The sequence below is a fragment of the Podarcis filfolensis genome (genome assembly GCF_964270895.1).
Source record: "Podarcis filfolensis genome assembly, chromosome: 11".
NCBI lineage: Eukaryota > Metazoa > Chordata > Lepidosauria > Squamata > Lacertidae > Podarcis > Podarcis filfolensis.
Genome location: NC_139613.1, coordinates 11920431 through 11944113, shown reverse-complemented (window position 1 = coordinate 11944113; position 23683 = coordinate 11920431). Strand labels below are relative to the sequence as shown.

The 23683-nt window shown below is 42.9% G+C and overlaps 1 protein-coding gene across 3 annotated transcripts in view; it reads right to left on the bottom strand.

Annotated features, from left to right (window-relative positions):
• The window catches only part of DCC (DCC netrin 1 receptor), a gene marked incomplete at its 5' end in the record, with an annotated part of 927493 nt that overhangs the window by 447383 nt on the left and 456427 nt on the right, over positions 1-23683 (bottom strand). For all 3 annotated transcript variants that reach the window (XM_083575505.1, XM_083575506.1, XM_083575507.1), the window contains one exon: positions 8647-8931. In XM_083575505.1, coding sequence (XP_083431631.1) covers positions 8647-8931 — 285 coding nt within the window. The remainder of the gene's footprint in view (positions 1-8646; positions 8932-23683) is intronic.

Sequence of the window (23683 nt, the reverse complement as noted above, 5' to 3'; positions counted from 1 at the left end):
GACAGCAAAAAAGGGGAGGGGGACCTAAAGTTATGGAGAACTTGGGAGTTGTTTCTCAGGGAGATTCATCAAGTGAAATGGCTAGTTCACATGGGGTATGGGTTGATCCCAAATAAGTCATATTCAGAGTGGACCTTCTGAGATTGATGGGTGTGACTAACTTTGACTCCCTAGATTCCATTGGGTATGACTGAGTTGAATGTAGCCTTAAGAAAGGAGGGTTGGAAGGACCATGTACCCAAGCTCATTGCTTAAGAACATAAGAAGAGACTGTGCGATCAGGCTCACTTGCTCCAGCATCCTGTTTTCACAGTGGCCAACCAGATGCCTGTGGGATGCCTGCAAGCTGGAAAGGAACGTAGCAGTGCTCTGCTCACCTTCAACTGGTATTCAGAAGTATGAAGTAGAACATAGTTATCATAGCTAGTAGCCATTGATAGCCCTATCCTTTCTGAATTTGAATGATCATCACTTAAAGCCATCCAAGTGTGGGGCTTGCTGAAATATTAAGCAATATCAAACTGGATCTTTTCTATTCACAGGTGGAGAAACTGGGGCAGGGTATTTTATTTCATATTCTCCAGGGAAAGGCTGAATTTTTCCTACTGTTCAGGAGGAGCTTGATGATGAAAAAGCAGCAGCAGTGGCAGCAACCACCACCAGAGAATTCTTTTCAGAGAAGTGTCAGCTCAGTCCGACAGAAAACTTCAGGATGTTTATGCTTCAGATAGATAGACAGATAGCTAAGAAGACAGGAGCTGGTCCTACACTCGAGTAGGACCCTGGCTGAGACACATGCCCAACTGGCATGTTATTTCCCTCCTGGTAGATTGTTTGGGAGCTTCATTAGCTTTCTTCAGCCTGAACATCACAGCAACCGATGCCAACAGACATCAGCACACTTAGGGATCCACAGATTCTTCGCAGCTTGCGTAACAGAATTCAGCATTTTGGCTAATCTACTTTATTTACATATAAACACACACAGAGCACTGCAACATGGCTCACTTTCTAGCATCAAACAGCAAAGAGAAAAAGAACAAAGGACAATATAGTGGTACCTCGGGTTAAGTACTTAATTCATTCTGGAGGTCCGTTCTTAACCTGAAACTGTTCTTAACCTGAAGCACCACTTTAGCTAATGGGGCCTCCTGCTGCCACTGCGCCACCAGAGCATGATTTCTGTTCTCATCCTGAAGCAAAGTTCTTAACCCGAGGTACTATTTCTGGGTTAGCGGAGTCTGTAACCTGAAGCGTCTGTAACCTGAAGCATATGTAACCCGAGGTACCACTGTAGTCCCACTTCACAGAACACAGTAACACAAACATCCTGTCTCCGTCACTTCCCACTCTGTGGAGTCAAAACATTCACCGTCATGTGACAGACAAAAATCCCATGACTGCAATCATGGAGCAGGAATTCTAACAGTTATCACATTTCCTTTTTATATGAAACTGCCTTATTCTGAGTCAGGACAATGGTCCACCTAGTTCAGTATTGTCTACACTGAGGGGCAGCAGATCTCCAGGGTTTCAGGCACGAGTGTCTCCCAGTTCTACAAGGAGATGCTGGGAATTGAACCTGTGACCTTCGGTATGCAAAGCAGGTGCTCTGACACTGGGCTGCAGCACTTCCCCATTTGTTAGGTCTTGAGTATGGGAAATTCTATCAGCTTGAACTGTGGCAGTTACTGGAGTGTCGTGACCTGCAACCTTAAATAGCAACTAGGGCCAATACAAAATGGATGGTAGTTTAGATAACAAACATGTAGAGCAGGGAAAGGAACTTGTGGCCCTCCAGATGTTTTTGGAATCTGACGCCCATCTGCCCCAGTTGGCATGGCTAGTGATAAGGAATGATGGGACTCATAGCATCATCTGGACATCAACAAGTCCCCCATCCCTCATTTCGATGCAGCTGCGTCAACTGCAAGGCATCATGGCAGAGTTCACTAGCAGCTCATAAGTATATCTTTATTACGGTCCAACGACCCATAACATAGATGTAGAATAAAATACAGACTCATATAGACAAACCCCCAGGGAAGGGAGACCAAAGCGTTATTTGTTTAGTCATGGGTATGTTGATCTTTGATCCGTATGACTACTGAAAGAAACTTTGCCACAGCCACTGTGATATCGTTGGACTTGTCGTCCAGAAGATAGGCTTCAGACTGACCCAGCTGATTTGCCAATGGTGGTTTAATCAATAGCTCCCTCGCTTGATCATATTGTCCACAATGCAATAAAATATGCCTCGTGCAGTCAACATCCTGAGAGCACACACAGATCCTATTTTGATAAGGGATACCTCTCAGTCTGCTCAGGAAGTCTCCAACTTCCTGAGCAATAGCTCCCCAGCCCCTAGCTGTGCCATTCCAGGTCAGGTATGGGAGAACCATTTTAGAAATATATTTATGGAAAATTCAAATCTCCCTGCCGGTTTTTATGATGAAGATTTGGCAGAACTGTCACCTCTCCCACAATGGAGACCGGTTACAGTGGAAGAAGTCCATACATTAATTGGGAACCTGAAGAGTGGTTAGGCCCCAGGAAACGACTTTATCTCAGCTGAATTGATCATATCAAATCAGCACTGGTGGGCTCCTCTTCTGGTGGCACTTTTTACTATAGTAAATAACTCGGGCAAAGTACCGTCTACCTGGAAACATGCAATAGTAGTCCCAATCTTCAAGAGAGGCCAGCCAAATGTGCCTTCTAACTATAGGCCAATCAGTCTGCTTTCAGTTATAGGAAAGCTGTATGCTCGCTTTCTCTGTAACAAACCGACAACTTTTCTAAATGACTATAATATACTATCTGAAGCTCATGCAGCTTTCCATGAGAACCACTCAACATCAGACCACTGTCTAATGCTGTCCTTTCTAGCCAAGAAGTACACCAGACCTCTACAGGGAAAACTCTTTGTGGCCTGTATGGACATGAAATCTGCCTTTGATTCCATCCCCAGACTCCAACTATGGTCCAAATTACATCTAGTACGTAAGTATAACATATTAAGAAAATTAAGTCTGTCTAGTATATTTTAAATGGGAGAACAAGTACTCTCCTAGTTTTTCAACCATATGATCAGACCTAGGTAGTAAATGTTACCTCCCCCCCAAAAAAAGTGCTTTGACTTGCAGCTATACTATAGATAGCACAGTTGGATCTGGGGCAAGATTAAGCAAACTGTTAAACATTGTGGGGTTGCTTTGTTTATTATTAAAGAGAAAGCTGTTAAGGTCAGTTCATGAACACATTCTATTTCAAAAACAAGCAGCAGGGGGGGCATGCAGAAACCAGAAAAGAACCTTCAGAAATATGCAATTGTCAGGTTAGGACCCAATGATTTACTATGAAATCTTAGAAATGAGCAACAAACATATTAGTCTAATTTTGGTTCAAGGCAGTTTCACAGCCTTTCTTTGTTCTGTCTTGCTGTCCTCTTTATCTGAAGATTTTTTATTTATTTATAAAAGCTGCACAAAATTATTTCTCCCCTTCCCATCCCTACTGCCATTTGAATTAGTTGCTCATTGTTCTGAGACAGCCTGATGGCTATCTTTCATTTTTTCCCCCTACTCCTCCTAGCAAGATATAGGTTGCATCTAATACTGCACAAAATGAATTCCATTTGCACACCCAGGCTTCCCTTCCTCTCCTCTCCCTGTGTCCCCCTAAAATCTGCTCCAGGGGTCTCCCCCCCCAACCTCCACAAAACAAATACTAAACAAAATGAGAAAGTTCTGTAGGACAGGAGTGTGGGTTTGGTATTGGAGGGGATTTTACAAAACTGCCTAACATTCTCATTGGGAGGGTACCCAGGAGCTCTAGTGTAAATCCTCCACTGGTTACAATATCTGAATATTGTGGGGTCGATTTTTTTTATATATGAAGCCAGGCAGCACCCGCTGGTCTCAAACTGCTGGAAGTAATAATAATAATAATAATAATAATAATAATAATAATAATAATGGGATCTAAGCAATGCTTTGGTCGATGGAACCACTGGGCTGAGCTGGCTCATCTGAATATTGTTTTATAAAGGGAAGGTAAAGGTAAAGGTAAAGGGACCCCTGACCATTAGGTCCAGTCGTGGCTGACTCTGGGGTTGCGGCACTTATCTCACTTTATTGGCCGAGGGAGCCGGCGTACAGCTTCCAGGTCATGTGGCCAGCATGACTAAGCCGCTTCTGGCGAACCAGAGCAGCACATGGAAATGCCATTTACCTTCCCGCCGGAGCGGTACCTATTTATCTACTTGCACTTTGATGTGCTTTTGAACTGCTAGGTTGGCAGGAGCAGGGACCGAGCAACGGGAGCTCACCGCTGCGGGGATTTGAACCACCGACCTTCTGATCGGCAAGTCCTAGGCTCTGTGGTTTAACCCACAGTGCCACCCGTGTCCCAAAAGTTAGTTCAGTTTAATTAAAGAGTTGGCCAAATAAGCATTTCAATTTCTTAAAATCCAATTAAAGCAATTTATTAATCAACTGAACCAATTCCATACATTTCAAGATGACTTTCACATATAGTTTGCTATGAGAACATTCAAAATCACCTACCATGGGATCAATACATTTATTGAGTGAATGGCAAACATATCCCCGCCTTTGTCTTCTTTGCAATGTAAGAAGGCATGCAATCAGTTGTGATTAGGTATCAATTTTTTTTAATGCTTTTTATTGGTTTTCCAAAACAAGATTAAATAAAACATACACTCTTACATTCAACATTTATGTATCTTCTTATTTATCACGCATTATCACGCCTGGACTTCCTTCCTTCCCTACTTCGGCTTTCACAATTAAAATCCTCTCTTACAGATTCTTATTTACACTCTATCCACGTCACAAGATTTATATTAACCCTGCAGCAGTCTTTAAGCTTGTACAATTATTCCGTATATACTCAACAAATTTACTCCACTCCTATTCGAACTTTGTTACTTTTTGGTTCCGAATCTTATAGGTCATTTTTGCCAATTCTGCGTATTCAAACATTTTTGTCAGCCACTCCATTAAAGTTGGGATTTCCTGGGTTTTCCATTTTTGAGCCACTAGAATCTTAGCGGCGGTCGTGGCGTACATATATAACTTATGATCCTCTTTTCTTAATTCATCCCCTTTTATCCCTAGCAAAAAAGCCTCTGGTTTCTTTGGGAAGGTGTGATTAGGTATCAGAAGCAAAATAGGACAGACTTCGTGTCACACCAGCTGACACTGCTTGCAATTGGCTCAGTAAAGAGACTGGCAGTCTCCGTGGTCTGGCTTGAAAAACATGGCAGCCAAGAAGTGCTAAAGGGCTATGGCAACTGCCTAAGAACCCCCTTACAAAATACTATTAATATCAATGTTCCTTGTAATGGAGATTTTCTTGATGCTGCCCATAGAGCAGAAAGCCTAAAAATGTGCTGTTAGTAGACAGTAGAAAAATGCTTGTTGCGGTATGTGTGTTAGTGGGAGTCAAGTTCTAAGTCAATTAGTTAGTGAGGAAAGAGCTTGCTCATTCCTGAGATGTACCTGGCTGAATCTGGTGACTTCCTCATTAGTATTACTGGGCAGATTAGGTACATATCTTTCTGTTTAAAGGGCTCAGATTACAGCATGGGACACAAGTCATTGGCCATTATCAGGAAGATGTGGCTCCTTGTGGAGCTGCAGAATTATCAGAACATTTTGAGAAGAGCTCATCTGAGAAGAAGACTTGGGGAATTGTCAGACTTCAGGACTCAGAGTCATGGCAGGACTCTCTGCAAATTGACTTAGAACTTGGATATGGACTTTGTTCAGCAAGGACTTTGAAGAACAGAAACCTCTCTGGAACCAGACAGGAGAAAAGCCTTTGTGTACCCTGTATGTAGTGTGTAAATACAGAGTGTGTGTTCTGTGTGTGCCAAGTAAAACAACTCTGCTTTAAAGGACTGTTTTCTGTTGGTGAGCTTAACTACTTTCTTGAACCTCCCATGACACACACAAACACAGAGCAAGATTTATAGGGTGATTATAAACACACACACCAACAGGCCTGTTGGGTGTGTATAATGTCTTTCTATAAGGTATTAAAAAAATAGACTTTTGGTATGGAGGGTCGCTATAACTGAGACATGTCTCAGAGAATTTATTCCGCCTAATGATGATGCCTTTGTGCTTAAATGCTAAAGCAGTTCTCCTGAATGGGAATGAAGTCTTCCAGTGCTGACTGGGACCCGGGGTGCTTTATGTGGTGTTTAAGGAGCTGTGAAGTTTTAATTTCTGCTCATCTAATGTAGCTGTTGCTTAACAACCATCAAGCTCTTTATATGCAAAGCCTGTTGTTGTCTTGTTCTGGTTTTATTTTGTTTTGTTGGGGGTGTTTTTTGTAGATGGAATGGCAATTTTATTTTATTGTTCTTAATGCTGCTTTGTATCCATCTCATCCCCTCTCCCTCCCCCATCCCCATTAACACCTTTATGCATAGAAGTGAATCATCTAAAAAGCCAATTGACTCCAGAATGTTAAACAAGAAATAGACTAACAAGGTTTTCTTCATTTTTGCTCCATTGATTGCCTTGGAATTGTCTCTGAATTGTAATTCTTTCCATTAGGAGTGAAGAGACAAAAGAGAAAAGACTCGAGGAAAACAAAAAGTGGAAAAGGCTCATTGTCATCTTCTGCTAATGATGATGCAATATCGTTAGTAATAAATGGGGGAAAATAGTTGCACAAAAGAGCTGCACGGTCCTCAATTATTTGTTTGCTTTCTTTAAAAAAAATACCTGTATGAAAAGCTTTTAAAAATTGAGGTACCAGTAATTGAAAATAATGCATCAGTGGCAGGTTGAACCTCCAGCCCATGGAGCAAATTAGGTCCTTCAAGCCTTCCCATTTGGCCCACAAGGCCATCTGTGGGGACTTTAAAGGGGTTCCCTGTAACTGTCAATCAGCTGATCAGCAGTTAGAGGGAGTCTCCTCCCAGCGCCAATCAGTTGATTGACAACCTTCTTTGAATTTTGACAGGTGTCATTTTCTGGGTGTCATTATGACATCAGTGACTGACAGGAGGGTAGTCACACCTATGTGCCACATTTGGGTGATGGGGGAGGTTGGGATTTGGCCAGTTGGCCATATCAAGTTCCCTAGGCCTCTCTTAGTTTCTGTTTTCTTCCTATGCCTGAAAATATTCCTCTAGTGCTGAAAGCATGTTGGCCCACCACTGTTATTTCTCCTCAAGTCTTGGAAGTGTCAATTCAGATTGCCTGGTCCAAATGACATTTCTCAGCCCTGAAGAAGTGAGGGGCATTTCAAATGAAGTTAGCTAGTGCATTGAAAACCATTGCTCTTTGGGGAAACCCATCAGAAAACAAAGCAGAAGTATAACTGTCAAACTTTACTTCTCTCAGATAAAAGCATCCTATATTTCAGAGTTTATTTAGCAAGGACAGGGATGGATGAATCTGTCACTTTCAGTTTCTTTCAGATTCTTATTTTTCCCAGTCTTCAGCTCAGTACCAAGTAGATTTGAATTCCATTTCTGTATCAACTCATGAAGTTTACTTTTCTTTTTAAAAAAGACTATTCAAAACTTTTGCATTTTGTGTACATTTCTCTGAATGTCTGCAGTTTTAGACACACCTTTGCCCAATATTAACCTTTCTGCAGGCAAATCCCCCATAACAGGATGTAGTTTTGTCCATTGTTTTCACTAATACATGCACTTTGGTGCACACATTTTGGATGGAGAACTGCACCAAAGAGCTCTGAGAAGTGTGAATTTCCAAGGGTAGCTGTGCTTCTGTTTCATTTATAGGTTCAGGAAGCACAAAACATCTACCAGTGTTGCTATGCCAGATTTGGAGAGAAGAAACCCTGCCAACTATTTCTGTGGCATATTTGCTTCACAAGGTACGTTTGCCCCAGGCACCTCTCAAAGCTATTCTACAAGCAACCAGACCATTAATCCCCTTTTAAGCAGGAGGTACTGAAGCAAAGTGAATGGCAGTGCCAAGGTTACCCAAAATTCCAGGCAGAAGTGGGGTTTAAATCCGATATCATACTGCAACACTCCCTCATTTGGACCACATTGACTCCCCGCAATAATATATCGTATACTGAGTAACAATATTTTCTTATCCACATCAAACAGATCTGCAGTTTTTGTTTTTGATTGTTTTTACACCAGGACTTCAAAATCATATTTATTAGTAGTAGGTCAGCACAAAGCCCGCTACCCCACCTTCACCACATAGTGGTTCAGAAATGAAGACAAAAATTGAATAGTTCCAGGGTCCCATGAGAAGCTGGGAAATAGATTCAAAGGCTGCAGTTGAGAACACCATATATTGGTTGGTTGGTTCTTCTTGAAGCAAGACATTTCCCCTCCCCCCAGTGCTCTGGGAAGGTATTCATGGGATTTGCTTTTGTAAAGGTCACATTTACATGTTGCATGCTCTGCCCTTGTGAAGAGACCACAGTGGCAGAAAACAGGCACATAAGCTGGTAATACTTACAATTTAAATTTCAAAAAAAGGTCATATTTCACGGGTTCACTTCTAAAGATATTCACATATTGGTGGGTAAATTTGCATTGCAAGTCAGATGTAATCAGACTTCAATGCCATAACTTTAATGAGTGATTTTACATATATTTTTAAAGCTTCTTACCTGACAAAACTCTGACTTCTGCCTCGTTTCCAGTTCTTGAACTGGCAGGGTTTTTTGCAAGGCATCTATAGATCCCACCATCCCCTGCTTGAATTCTGCTGATTTGTAAAGATCCAGAAGGCAGAACTGCCACACGGGTATCACCAGGATTCAAAACCAGATCTTCTTGGTTCCTTTGCCAGTGGATGGTTGGCATAGGTTCCCCTACGACTTCACATTTTAACAAAACAGTGTCTCCTGTAAATGCTGTGACGGAGTCCGTCTGGGATAGGAACCTCAACGGACCTGTGGAAACAGAAACAAAACACCAGTTGAAAAGAAGATCTAAAATGCAGGGGTGTCTTTCCCCCTTGTTTCCTGCTGGTTTGGTTTCACCTAATTGCTCTTCAAGTCTAAATTAGGTTAACCTATTTACTTTATACCATATTTTTGGAACAAAATTATGGCTCAGAAGTAGTTTATGAACAATATCCATCAAGATGCATGGCAGCTGTGAAAAAAGTGAATTCCATAATAGGGATCATTTAAAAAAATACAGTCAAAATAAAACTACCAAGTAATTATTGTAAAAGTGGGGTAGGAAAGCTAGGAGGGGGAAAAATCAAATTTGACAACCAATGTGCCCCTTTGGTTTCAGATAGCACATGGGTAGATGAGTCTAAAAAGCCCAAGACACATTTTTTTCACAGCCCACTAGTGTCTATGGTGGCTCATTTACCCAAAGTAATGCATTTAATGTTAGCTGTGGAAGTGTATACTTTGATTCTGACCAAACCAAGCCTCCTTAGAGTACAATATACACCAGGAAGATAACTTTGGTCAGTATAGACTCAGGCACGCCCAACTCTATAGAGACTATGATCTACTCGCAGTATAATAAAACTGGCAGTGATCTACCCATTGTCATTGCCCATAATTGTTGAGCTTTTTTAAGGGGGGGATTGCATAAAATCAATCGCCCGGCACTCCAATGCCCTCCATCCTTCCACCACTCTGAAGCAGGCTCAGTGATTACAAACTTTCACAATGCATAGCACAGGGTGCGGGGAACATCACGATCGCTCATGAGAAAGCAGGCAATCACTTTTTTTACTCACACGATTGACCTGGAGCACCCCAACGGTCAACCTGTCAATCGCGGTCGACCGGTTGGACATTGTTGGTATAGAGCAGGGGTCTGCAACCCGCGGCTCCAGAGCCGCATGTGGCTCTTTTACACCTTTGCCGCGGCTCCGGGGCGGATACTAGCGAGGGGAGGAGGCGCATTGTGCGCCCCGACACTCCCCACTGTGGTGGGCGCTGTACTGGCTGTGACGTCGCATGGGGGCGGTGCGTGCGTTAGTCACGCACCGTCCCGACGTCACCTTCCCGCCCGCCCGCTACATTGTAAGGGGCATGTATGCTGGTCACTGCATTGAAAGGGGGCATGTACGCTGGTCACTGTTTTGAAGGGGAGTGAAGAACACACACACAAAAGAAGGTAACTTGTTAATTTAACGTTTATTTCTATGAGGAGGAGTAATTCTGAGGGGTCAAACAAAGAAATAATTTTAAAAAGTAACAAAAAAGTTATTTTTATAATGACGAGTTTTGTGGCTCCCAGTTTTTTTTTCCTTCGGAAACGGGTCCAAGTGGCTCTTTTTGTCTTAAAGGTTGCAGACCCCTGGTATAGCGCATACACTTCCAGAGTTACCATCTTGGCTAAATTGCATGAAGTCTCTTTAAAGATGGCACTGGACACTTCTATACCTTTCAAGAGTTAATTGCACTTTCTCATCTTCATGCTGGAGAGGACATAAGCTTAATGGCATGCTTCTCCACATGTGGTGGGAGTGTACATTGCTTAAAGATTTCTAGACCCATTTCCCCCCACTACCATTCACCATTACAAGGAAACATCTTGTACCCGAACCCATGCTAGCCTTGATGTTGGTGAAAAAAAATCTATCAATCCAATGGTCAAGCATAAAGAGTTGAACTTCTTTCTCATGACAGCAATGAGGCAAACCATTGTCTCTAACTAGAAAAAGCACCACCTTCCACCACAGAAACCTGGACCCAATATGTGTGGAAGACAGCACTTAAGGAGCACTTAATTCATAATAATAGGATGACAAGAGGGGTAACAAAGAAAGATGGGTTTGACTTTGTATGGTCTCAATTTATATCATTTATTAAAAATAGTACAGTAATCTCCCTTCTGTCACAGCAGCCACTATGGAGAATTGTCTTAATGCTTAAGATTGAAGTATACCCTGTGGATGTGAGCTGAATTTGTAATGTAAGATTTTCCATGTTTGTTTTGATGCCATACAAGACTTGATATCTGCACATGTATTATTTGTCTTGGAAGACAACACTTTGTCAATCAAAAGTGTGTTTTCAAAACCATAGGATATATAATAAAACAAACACAAAAGCTATTTCGCCAAGAGGATCTCTGTATTGAAGACTGGAGTGGAAAGCCAATGTGGGAAAGGACCCAGGAGAAAAGGATTCCAATCTCCACTCAGTCATGAAGCTCACTGGGTGACCTTGGGCCCGTCACAATCCCTCAGCCTAAGATAGCTCAAAAGGGATAATTATGTATGCCACCTTGCCTCCTGGAGGAATGCAATACTAAATAAATATAAGTCAGGAAATGGGGCATTCTGGCAAACCTTAACACAAGTGTCTCTTTTATTTTACTGAACTACAATATTTGAATACAGGTATATGGATAGCAATCAGCTTCCATATTCAGAGCCGGTATACCTCTGCGTAATGAGGCAAGGAACAGGAGACGACTGTTGCCCTTCTACCCTGCTTATGGTCTTCTCAAAAGCATCTGATAAGCTATTATTGGAAAACAGGGTGCTATAAAACCAGATGGGCCTGTGCTCCATTGTAGGTGGCCACCTCGTGTCTTTGTGTCCTTCTGGAGCGATGTGCAGAAGAGGAAGCTCATACAACCCTCCACACGGTCCTCACATCTGAAGCTTGTGCCAATCCCTGTAGAAGAAACATGTATAGTGGTATCTCGGGTTAAGAACTTAATTCGTTCTGGAGGTCCGTTCTTAACCTGAAACTGTTCTTAACCTGAGGTACCACTTTAGCCAATGGGGCCTCCTGCTGCTGCTGTGCAATTTCTGTTCTCATCCTGAAGCAAAATTCTTAACCCGAGGTACTATTTCTGGGTTAGCAGAGTCTGTAACCTGAAGCATCTGTAACCTGAAGCATCTGTAACCCGAGGTACCACTGTACGTCTCCCTTCAGGTGTTACTGGAGGGGGTCTCAAGCTTAGGAAAAGAACACATGCTTTGCATGCAGAAAGTTCAATTCCTGAGATCTTCAGGAAAGACTAGGAATATGCCCCACCAAAAACCCTGCAGAGCCACTGCCAGGAACTGAGAACCTTTGGCCGCCAGATGTTGTTAGATTACAACTCCCATCTTCTCCAGAAAGTATGGTTAATGGTCAGGGATGATGGGTACTATAGTCCAGCAACATCTGGAGTGCCACACATTCCCTGGTGTAGACAGTACTGAATTAAACTGACCAATTCTCTGACTTGGCTAAAGGCAGCTTCCTATGTACCGCCATGCTCTGGAATTGCAAAATCCAGAAATTTGACTTGCTCATGCTTCATCCGAGCCTCATCCTCCAACTCCTCCTCCCCCCTTTTTGACTTTTTTTTTCTGCAGCATTTGCTCTGTTAATTGATGCAACTGTCAAGACAAAGTCTTCCACAGCTCAACTTCACATTGTGTCTTTGTCCCTTCAGGGAAGATTGTCTCCTAACCAGGGTCTCGGAGAATAGTACACCTGCTTTTAAATTCTAATCGGAAAATGGCACACAAGCCTGATTTGCCCTACGGCTTGGTTGGCAGCCTATCAAGATCCCCATCTTCCCCCTACAGAAGGCCTAATTATTAAGTAATTAAAGTTCATTTAATAAAAAAGGGCTTATCATTTGGGGGACAGACCTTGGGGTCTGGAGCATGTGTGTGACTGTTAAATATTCAGCAATTTAGTAACAGTCGGTGCAATCCCCCAAGGAGCAGTGCTTTAAAATGCTTTGTTTGTTTCAAATTAAAGTCTGCAAGGTTATTTAACAGAAAGGAAGGACCTGTTTCCCCGCCCATTGCCTCCCTCCTTCCATTTTCAATTTGTACTACAGCTGAAGGGCAGAGGACCAAAGTAATGGAAAGGAGCCATTTGCTTCAGTTTGGTTTAGATAATACCAAAGGGAACGAACAACAGCAAAGTTGCAAAGTCAAATCTTCCACAAGTCCTTCTTGAGCTTTGCCTGAGTTTTCTTTCTTACTTACTTTCTCTCTCCCCCGTATTAGGCTGGAACTACTGCCAACCTAGCAGTTCGAAAGCATGTCAAAGTGCAAGTAGATAAATAGGTACCGCTCTGGCGGGAAGGTAAACGGTGTTTCCATGTGCTGCCCTGGTTCTAAGCTGCCAGAAGCGGCTTAGTCATGCTGGCCACATGACCCGGAAGCTGTACGCCGGCTCCCTCGGCCAATAAAGTGAGATGAGCGCCGCAACCCCAGAGTCGGCCACGACTGGACCTAATGGTCAAGGGTCCCTTTACCTTTACATGTGGTGGTTGGGGGTACTGCACTGAGGACATGGGGCACGGGGACAAAGCTCAAACTTTGGGAAGAGGACTCAGGAGATGGGGAACGCAATGGGAATTCAAGAAGGCAGCAATTTTCATTCTGGCCTACATTCATCACAATCAGCACCATTTCCATTCTGCTGCACTTCAGTTTCCACCAAACACCATGTTATTCATCTCACTGTCCAATACTTAACCATAACTTGGGTAACTGATCTTCTTGGCGATCATTCGTAGCCGAGTAAGATTGTCTTCCATAAACACGGTTTTAACAATGTGTCCGTAAGTGACTGTGGAGGCCAATTCTGGATCCACACATCCTTCCACAGTAGGGACATTGGTTTTCTGATGGGAGTTGATCACGGTGTGGATTTGCCAAGCATGCCTTCCTCTTAGCATGTTTCTCCCTTGTGTCCTGAGTTTGAGGGTCTTCAAAGCCCATGACACCTTTGGTAAAGGTGCAATTGGAGCACTCGCAGGCAAGTGTTTCCCAATTGCTGGTGTTTAAATTACATTTTTTTTTAGATTTGCCTTGAGACAGTCTTTAAACCTCTTTTGTTGACCAACCACCAGCATTACGTTTTCCATTTTGAAGTTCAGCATAGAGTAGTTGCTTTGGAAGACGATAATCAGGCATCCGCACAACATGACCAGTCCAACAAAGTTGATGTTGAAGAATCATTGCTTCAACACTGGTGATCTTTGCTTCTTCTAGTACACTGGTATTAGTTCGCCTGTCTTCCCAAGTAATGTATAAAAAAATTTCGGAGACACCGTTGATGGAATCTTTCGAGAAGTTGGAGATGGCGTTTATAAGTGGTCCATGTTTCACAAGCATACAGTAAGGTTGGTAGTACAATAACATACCCAACTGTATAAGCAACTTCCGTTCATTTTTATGTAAAGGAAATGTCAAAACAATGTAAAAAGAAAGTAATTAATTCCTTATCATTTGTGGACTTTGAAACAATGACGTGAACAAAAACTGATCACATTCACATGACTGATTTTTATTCTGGACCACAAACACTGTAACAATTTCCATTTCACTGGCCATGACAGTGCAGGCAATGAGACCTGAAGCACAACCCTGGCCAGAAGCTGTGAATGGTCCAAGATTCCAACTCCTTACCAGACGAGGACCCCAGATCCAAGAGAATTGGCTTCCAAATAGCAAATGAAGCAGTCATTGAGCTGGCTATATTGCTAGAGAATTGTATCTAACTCAGTCAGAGATGGGGATGGGGGTGGGCTGGATTTAGCTGGTGGGCCAGATCCTTACTTTCCCCACCCACCCCCACAAACAGTCAATGATCCCACTAACAATCAATGAGTCACACTATGGGAAGCTGCCTTATAATCTGACAAACTAATGATCCGCCTAGCTCAGGATTCCTTACTGGCAGCAGCTCTCCAAGATTTCAGACATGAGTCTCTTTCAGCTATCTGGATATTAAACCTGGGACCTTTTGCAAAGCTGGTGTTCTACAGCAGAGCTACAGGCATTCCCCTAAGCACTCTGCAGCTTCCAATGCACTTGCAAATTTATTTAGTTGGTGCAGGGTGTTGTTGCTGTTGCTGTTGTTATTTTAGGAGCAGGGTTTTTACCTTGGGGCAAATTTGAGTTTACAAAGTGGCAAAGAATGGTACACGTCATTTTCTTTACAGTAAACCTTTATCCAGCACTCTGCAGCCTCCCTGGCTGCCAGAACTCCTGATATGAAAAAGCTCCACGGAAAGGATTTATCCAATGGATAAATTCACAGGTTTTCCCTGTGCTTTGACCAAAGTGCAGGCACTTTGGAAGGCTGTGGAGTGCAGACCCCTGGACAGCTGATTTACAGAATGAAAGAAAGGACACTCACAACATTCCAGGTCACCTCAAGAGTAAAGTAAGCAAAACAAAGGACCAGACCATTTGCATGAGAATTTCACTGAAATTCCCTCTTCGCTTTGAGAATTTTCAAATGCAATTGCTTTTCACATTAAGTGATGGACAAAGGTTGGGGTGGAAACAAAGTATTTTTTTCAGCATAGGTCTAGTTCTCAAGTTCTTATTGTGCAGAGCAGCCATTAGTTGTCCCTTTTCTAAGTTTAATAATATGAATGAAGGGTGTTTCTGCTCCTATTCATTTTCAGACCTGACATTCTTTTTTCATCACCCACCAGGTTTTTTTTTACCCAAACCTGGTGTATTCTTACCAAGATTATACATGGCGTTTTCTTACCGATATTATACATGGTTTGTCTCGCAACTGAGTCTAATTCTTAGTTAAATAGCTCACTTTTTGCTGCTTCCAGTCTTGAAATTTCAAAGAATTATTTCTCATTGTATCTAGTCTAAAGCCTATCATTCTTGTGCACCATTAAACAAATTGATGCATCCCATTGAGAATGGTGCAGAAGATTAGTCGTTCTGCTGCAGGGAAAGTACCTTACATTTGGTGTTGTATCCTGTTTAGTGTTGCTAATAAATGCGAACATTGTGTGAATTGGCACTTCTGATTCCTGGTGGGATACAATACAGAAGCAACAGAAAAAGAACCTGAGAAAAAGAAACCCAAGAATAAGGGGGGGGGGATGAGTAGTTAAATAAATATAATGTGCAGACAGGCTAAATTTTTAAGAACAATGGTCTAAATGGCTCTGTTTCTGTGTCTGCAAATCCCATCTTTTGAAAAACTATAAGCGAAAAATCTCAGTGGAAGTAATAATATTGATGCAGAGTTTCCAGTAAATCTGTGCAATTCAGATTTCTGATTTAGAAGAACCTACTGGGAGAAAATTGGTGTTAATCATATGCATCTAAGAAATGCTTTTATAATGGAAAGCTAAGGAAGCTACTTCACATCGGGGGGGGGGGGAGGGGAGAGTGATAACCAGAGTCTTATTTTTATCAGGTTTGTTAGTACAATTCACCTGATGTTTGAGTTGTTCAACAAAAGGCAATGAAATATACTTTAGTCACATGCCATTTACAACACTGGGAAAATTACTGTCATTTCAAGAGAAGTAAAAAAGGTGACACCAGAAAGCATAGAGGATGAGAATCTCAAAACAAATCTCCCTAAAAAGCAAATCATTTGTATAGTTTGATAGTGCAACAAAAAGCCACCAAGTGTATTTTGCCTAAAGCAAGCTGATTATGGAGATCCCTGTTCAGCTCAGATACCTGCAGAAATGTTAAGATGAAGACCACAGAATTTTAATCAGATTTGCAACATTTCTTGGCAGGAAGGTTTATGAAATACCTTTCTGAATGTATAACAGTGCCCCCAGCTCCCAACTCCTTTAGACGGTCCAGAAGAATGTCATGATCAATGGCGTCAAAGGCCGCTGAGAGATCCAGCAGGACCAGGAAACAGCTTTCACTTTGGTCCTTGGCCTGCTGGAGATCTTTGACCTTTGGCCTGCTGTTTCGACTCAAGGCAGTTTCAGTCCCATGATGAGGCCTGAATCCCGACTGGAAGGGATCCAAGTGGCCTGCATCCTCCAGGCATGCCTGGAGTTGTTCAGCAACCACCCGCTCAATCACCTTGCCCAAGAATGGAAGATTTGAGACTGGGCGATAGTTGGCCATATTGGCAGGGTCAAGAGATGGTTTTTTAAAAAAAGAAGTGGTGGGTGGGGAAGATAGCAATCCCCGCCAAGAGCCACAACAGCAGCAAGAGGAGGGAGGGGAAGATGGCAGCCCCCAACAACAGCCACAACAGCAGCAGTCGTCTCTGGTTGGGGAAGATGGCAATTCCCATCGAGAGGCTGTAGGTTTAGCTTCATGAGCCTTCAGGCCATCCCCTGGGGCATTTGATGACAGCTGGGAAACTTCATAAAGAGGAAGGGAGTCAGGAAGGTTGCTCATCTGGAGGATCATTGCTGTTAGCTGCTGGGCTGAAGCAATGGCTGAAGGATTGAGTGTGGGGACCTCAGAGCCAGTGAGAGACAAGAATGGTTCCTATGGTGACACAGAGAGGATGCCCCAGCTTAAGTATAGGAACAGGAAGCTGTTTTGTGGAGCTATCACAGTGGCAGAGACAAACTGTCAACAGAGTTTTGAAAGACATCATTGGGGGTGTTAATTATCTCTGGAGCTGGCAGGACCAGCAGATCCGAGTGCCAATATTCCCTGTTAATAAGAGTCCTGGGAGGTATAAGCGGCAGCCCACAATGCCTCTTTCTTTCCAAGGGTGTGATTGGAACTTGTCAAGGGGATGACTTTTACTCAACAATGGGGGAGTCCTCATGAAAATTCGACAACATTTTTGTGAAAAGATCTCATAACAAACACATTTTTTCCTATGTATTTTTGTCTTATATACACATTTTTGGAAACCAACTTTCCCTAATAGAAAGCACTTTTGGATGTTATTTTCACAAGCATCAAGCATTTTTATACACATTTTAGTATATGGATTTTTGTGCATGTTCCTTGGCTGGAACATTTAAAAAATCAGAGAAGTGTGCATTTTGAAGGATGGCTGTGTTTCGATCTGCATATTATTTTGGAAAGAGTGAATCAAATTGGTTCACCTTTAAACGGAAGGTGAATTTCATTTCTCTCTAGCTCTCTCAGAGTTCTGTGGAGGCCCAACCTAGTTCCATGTTTGAGGCCCTTAGCCCTAATAAACACACTTGGTAAACAAATGAAACGTGAAAACAAAATAAGGTGTCAAATAGCAAGAGTGAGATGTAATTTGAATACATTTCTTTAACAAATGCTTTTCCAGCTATTTCTGTGATGTGCACTAATTACTGAAGAAAGTCTCACTTTCATGCAATGTCACTGTCAATGCTGTGCATATGACAAAATCTCTATCAGTTCACAAAAAGTATGGCTTTTTCCAAATCACGTGTCTTATTTGCTTAAATTTGCAGATCTCAGATGAGAGTGTGTGTCACAATTTGATCCAATTCACACATACACACACAGACATATTTGTGAAACTTATCAACTGCCAAAAACTGAATAAGTGTCTAACTGTACTAGGGTTGCCATATTTTGAAGAGCAAAAAAAGAGGACTCTACAACGGCATTCAAAGCAAATACAGTATATGCAATTTGTCTCAAATTTTACCCTGGAAAAAGAGAACGTGCCCTGGAAAAAGAGGGCACATGGCAACCCTTAGTAAGCTCCACTTTCTGCTTGAGGTTGTGGGCCAAATGCCCTCCTGCCCTTCCTGCTTCTGATTGGCCTTTTTTCTCCCCTACCCCTAGTTGCAGCAATTTAGCAACAGAGAAACTACCTTATACTGAGTGAATACATTGCTGCATCTAGCTCAGAACTGTTTATGCTGTCTAGCAGTGGCTCGACAGGATTATGCACAGGGACCTCTCCCAGCCCTAGCTGAAGATGCCAAGAATTGAATATGGGACCTTCTGTCAGTGAAGAACTTTGGGCTCTCAGATCTCAGCAGTGCCCTGTGTGATGCTGAAGTTCAGCTTGCACCCCTCCCCTGCCTCTCTTGTTCCATTCCACAGCATTTTTTGAGTGCCCCATGTAGGGCAGTGACCACACCGGTCGCAGCACCCTAAAACCGCCTTTGCTTCTGTCTGTGATGCACAGCCAGAGATACAGCCCTTGACTGGCTTGGCACAGATGAGTTGTGTACCAAGAAACAAAGCAAAAACGCATGACTTGGTACCTTGCCAAGAGTCCATCACACCTCTCTACGTAGTCCCTCAGAGTTTCCTATAATGAAACTCAAGAACTGCAACCAAACGTTTTGGCTGGCAAGTTCTTGTGCAGACCACCTTCCGTTCTGCACCACTTCATTTGTGCCAAAGCTGAAATCCAGTAAATAATTTTAGTGTCAGGGATCAGCTCTGTTCATTATGAAAAATAATGACATCTCCTTTGAGCATCTGCGGAGTTTGAGTAAGTAGAGAAAAGAGATCCCAGTTTGATAGAATTTTTTTCCCCTTGCAAAGAGAAAGTCTGGACAGACAAGCTCTGGCCGTGTTGCTTTTTCTTCTTCTTTAAACTGAGCACTGCCCTCACTCCCCACTTCCCACCCCAGCATGAGAGACATCAACAAAACATGAGAGAATCTCTCCCCTTTGTATTCTGCCACCTTTTTTATGTGTGTGTCTCTCTGGCATGTTTCCATCTGTCTCTCTCCTTCTCACATCAACTCTTCCTCACCCTGTTCTTTCGGTGACGGGTAAACTCCTCTCAGTTTGATTTGGAACTGGGTCAGCAATTACAAGCATCACTGGAGAATTTTTCTGAAGGGAATTATGTTTGATTCGTAATACACTTCAGCATTACAAGCTAAGCAAATTTGTATTCTGAAGCAGGTAATTACAAAGTTGGGAGACATCGTTCCTTGCTTTCCACCTCCTTGCCTCGCGCTTTAATATCCAGGCATGTGCTCTTAGCTTCACAACCATCGCAAGCACAATGCAATATAAAATGCCTAAAAGAGTAATATGGGTGTAACCCAATATATGTCTCCTTGGAAGTAAGCCTCATTGAGTTCAAAGATACTAACTCCTCAGTAAGAGTACACAAGAGGGGTGCAGAACCTGGGTCTTCCAAATGTTATTGGACTCCAGTTCCCATAATATCTGACCATTGACCATGCTGGCTGAAGTCTGATGGAAGTTGTCCAAAAACATCTGGAGAGTTGCAAGATTCCCATCCCTGATGTATAAGTTTGCAGCATAAATTGCCTAAATTACCTTCAGGATTCTCATATTTTATGAAGAAACCTTGATCCTGCGTTAAGGGTCATCATCTTCTTAAAGTAGATTTGTTTGGGTTATTTAAAAAATGGTGTAAGGTTGTTGTTGATTTGTTATAACAAAACAGAAAGACAAAAGAGTTGTTTGCAGCTAACTTCCACTCAAGAGCAGACCCATTGGAATTAATGGACACAAGTACTTTAAGCCTACAAGTTTCAATGGATATACTCTGAATCAAACCATTGATGGGTATAATTCTATATATCTTCCAGGAGGTGACATATAATAAAAATCAAGAATGTAATTGGAAGGAAAATAGGAGAACCCAGGGGTAAAATAAATGATTTGCATAGCTAACGGTGTCTCAAAGAAAGGAGGAAGAGAAAAACAAAATAGAACTATTTCTAGCAATGTGGCGTAATATATAAATAAGGTGGGTAACCATGTTAGTCTCGCACAAAAACAGCAGTGGTTTAAAGAACAAAATTTATTAAAGCATAAGCTTTCATATGCTGGAGTCCACTCCACTTCATCAAATGAATTAAATAGCAGATAAAGACTGGAGTTGCTCTTTTTATGCAGCTTGCATGTAATAGCTGATTTCTGATTTTTAGATTTTATTGCAAGAAAAGAACTATTGTTGGGCTAAATGCCTGAATTAGGATTACTAAGAACCTGGGCCCTGTTTTGGCTGTCTAAGGCTATAGCTCGTGGCTAGATTGTAGGCTCTGTCTGCACACAGTCCAAGGTTCAATCCTTGGTAGAGACCCCTCTGAAGTGCAGATAATGAGTGGTATTTATTCTTTACTCATTATGGGCCCATTGAAAGCAATGGACCTAACTTTGTCATATTCATTCAGTCTTGATGAGACTACTCTGAATAAGACTTAGTTGAATGACACCAAGTAATTGTTGAGATCAAGCCATATATCAGAGGAATTTGGCCACTCTCCAGGTGCCCGGCTTGATTCCTTGTTGATCTCCCCCGTCTCGGCTCCCGGCAAGACAAGGCCAGATCTCTATCGGCCGATTCTCCTCAACGTGAGAAGAACACAACCATCCCTCCTCCCTCACTCCCAGGGAGGGGAGAGAGACAGACAGAAATGTATTTACATGCCTTTATTTCTGTCCTTCCAGTAGTGCAGAGAAATCATGTCTGCACCCTCTCACATCAGCAGCCAGAGAGAGAATAACTCCACCCATGTACTTCCAGTACAGGGTCATGTGACACTCTGAGCTAACATCCGGTGCTCAGTGCACATAATAGACTGTCCCTTGTTCCCACGGTACAGTCCCATAACATCAACATCCTGTTTGGCTTTCCAGCCATCTGGAGCACTCAGCAGCATTGCTCCTTTTTCGTAACAACCTCCCCCAAAAGAATCAATGCATGTTGCGGCAAGCAAAGCGTGATCCAGAGAAGAAAACAAACAGTTGTTATACACATAACACTCCCCTGTTGTTTCAGTTCCACCCTTGGAACTACCCGCCACTGGTTTCCCCAGTGTACCTCTCTGGTTGTCTGGCTTCCAAGGAATGAGTGCATCTGCATTACCTTGGCTAGCAACTCTCTGTTGTGTCTTTGTCTCTGACTTAGACACAGCTCCAACCTGTCCTCGGTTGTGTACAACAGCAACACATGCAACAGCTAAATTAGCATACTCTTCTGAGTACCTTTTGGGTGGTTCACCCTTTGTGACTCTCTCAGACCTGCGTATGAGGTGCTGATCCTCTCTGCTCACTGGTTCTGTCTCAGGACTCTTAGGAGAACCAGTTCCAACAGTAAACAGTGGTTCAACCTTCACCTGTGAAGGTCTATCCATTGTGTGAGATTTCCTCTCAATGACTGTGACAACAGAGCTCTCTGAGCTATCACTGTCGCTCTCAGTACCACTGTACTCTGTGAAATCATCATCATCATCTGAATCGTCCTCTGTGGGAAATGTGTGTGCTATCACTCTCTCCTTTTCAGGAGCACTCTCTAGAAATTTTGTGAGAATCACCTGACCAGATTCAGACAAAATTACTCTGTAGAGACCCTTTTCATATCCCACAAAAATGCCTCTGGCATTCTTTACTCCACCTGGAGCTTCTGTCCTCACATGAGACCCAAAAACCTTGAAATGGGCAACAGAAGGTTTTCTATGGAACAGTTTCTCAAAAGGAGAACTTCCCAACTCTTTTGAAACCTTTCTCACTTTTGTATAACAATACGACATTAGAGACTCGGCCCAGTACTCATGTGGCAGATGTGAACTAAGCAATTGCGCATTCATCCCCTTTTGCAATTTTTTGTTCACCCGTACACAGACACCCCTGTTCCACGCTTCCGCTGAAACAGCAACCTTGTGTCTTATCCCTTTCTTGTGCAGGAACCTCTGGAAATCCTGTAAAAGAAAAATCTGCTTCTCATCTGTCAAAAGACAATCAATGTTAGCATCATGCATATCTTTAACTTTGTCACAAAACTCCTGAAACCTCTCCAAGGCTTCCTGTGGCTTTCTCAACACATAAACCCAGACATAGTTAGAGAAATGATCCACACACACAAGATAATATCTTGCATTGCCTCTAGATGGTTCTAGAGGACCAATCACATCAGCATACACCCGCTGAAACGCTCTGTCGACCCTGGCCACCTTCTTGGCGCTCGTCTTGGTCACACCTGCAAGAGAAATCATGTTAGACTCAGAATTACATTCCATGTAATCACTTTGCGCAAAGTCCAACAAATACAGTCCACCTTTCTGTCTGGCAGAAAGATACAACTCTCCATCTTTGAAGATCTTGCAGCTCTCAGCATCATAGGACAGTTTCAGTCCTTTCTTTGCAATCTGCGAAACACTCAGCAGATTGAACTTCAATTCAGGAACCAAGTAAACATTGTGTATAGTCAGGTTCAGACTCTTTAGATACACAGTTCCAACCCCGGTCGCTTCCAGCTTCTGACCGTTGGCTTGTTCCACAGCGAAGCTTTGCTTCTTAAACGTTGAAAAGAGCGCCTTGTGTGGGGACATATGAAAATTACAGCCTGTATCGATCACAAACGAGTGTCCAACATCTGGCGTGGTTCCTTTCGCCATCAGGGCCTTTGCAGGTTTCACCGAAGACTTGGTATGACCTTTGCCTGCTGCCTCAGGCTTTGCTGAGCGGCCCTTCGCTCCTTTCGGCTGGCGTGGCTTCTTGCAGTTCCGCTGAAGATGCCCAGCCTGTCCGCAATTGTAACATCGGACAGCGTTTAAAGCTACAGCATCCTCTCCAGTAGCTACATCAGTGGGGGAATTAGAACTCCGTTCTTCCCTCCCCCTGTCCTTCACCTCCAGTGCAGCAAGCCTGTCATGTTCATTCAAAACAACGGCAGACACCCTCTCCGCGGTTAATTCGTTCGCCGGAAGGGAACCCAGCTGACTGGCAACCGTTTTGTAAGTCCGATTTAAGCTGTTTATCATCATGAAGCAGAACACTTCCTCCTGCAGACGGAAATTGCGTTCCACCATCTGTTGGCGCAGATATTTCATTTCCGTCAGGTGCGCTTGAACATCTCCATCAGGCGCAAGCCTCAGATTGGTCAGCTTCTCAAAATACAACAACGCTGAAGAGCCAGCATCTCTCTGGTGTGTTCTACGCAGCGTTTCCCAAATCTCACGCGCATATTCCAAATCCTGAATATGCACAAGTTGATCATCCGAGACACACAGAATTATAGCCGTCCTGGCCTTCACATTCTGTGATTCCCAACCTCGGGT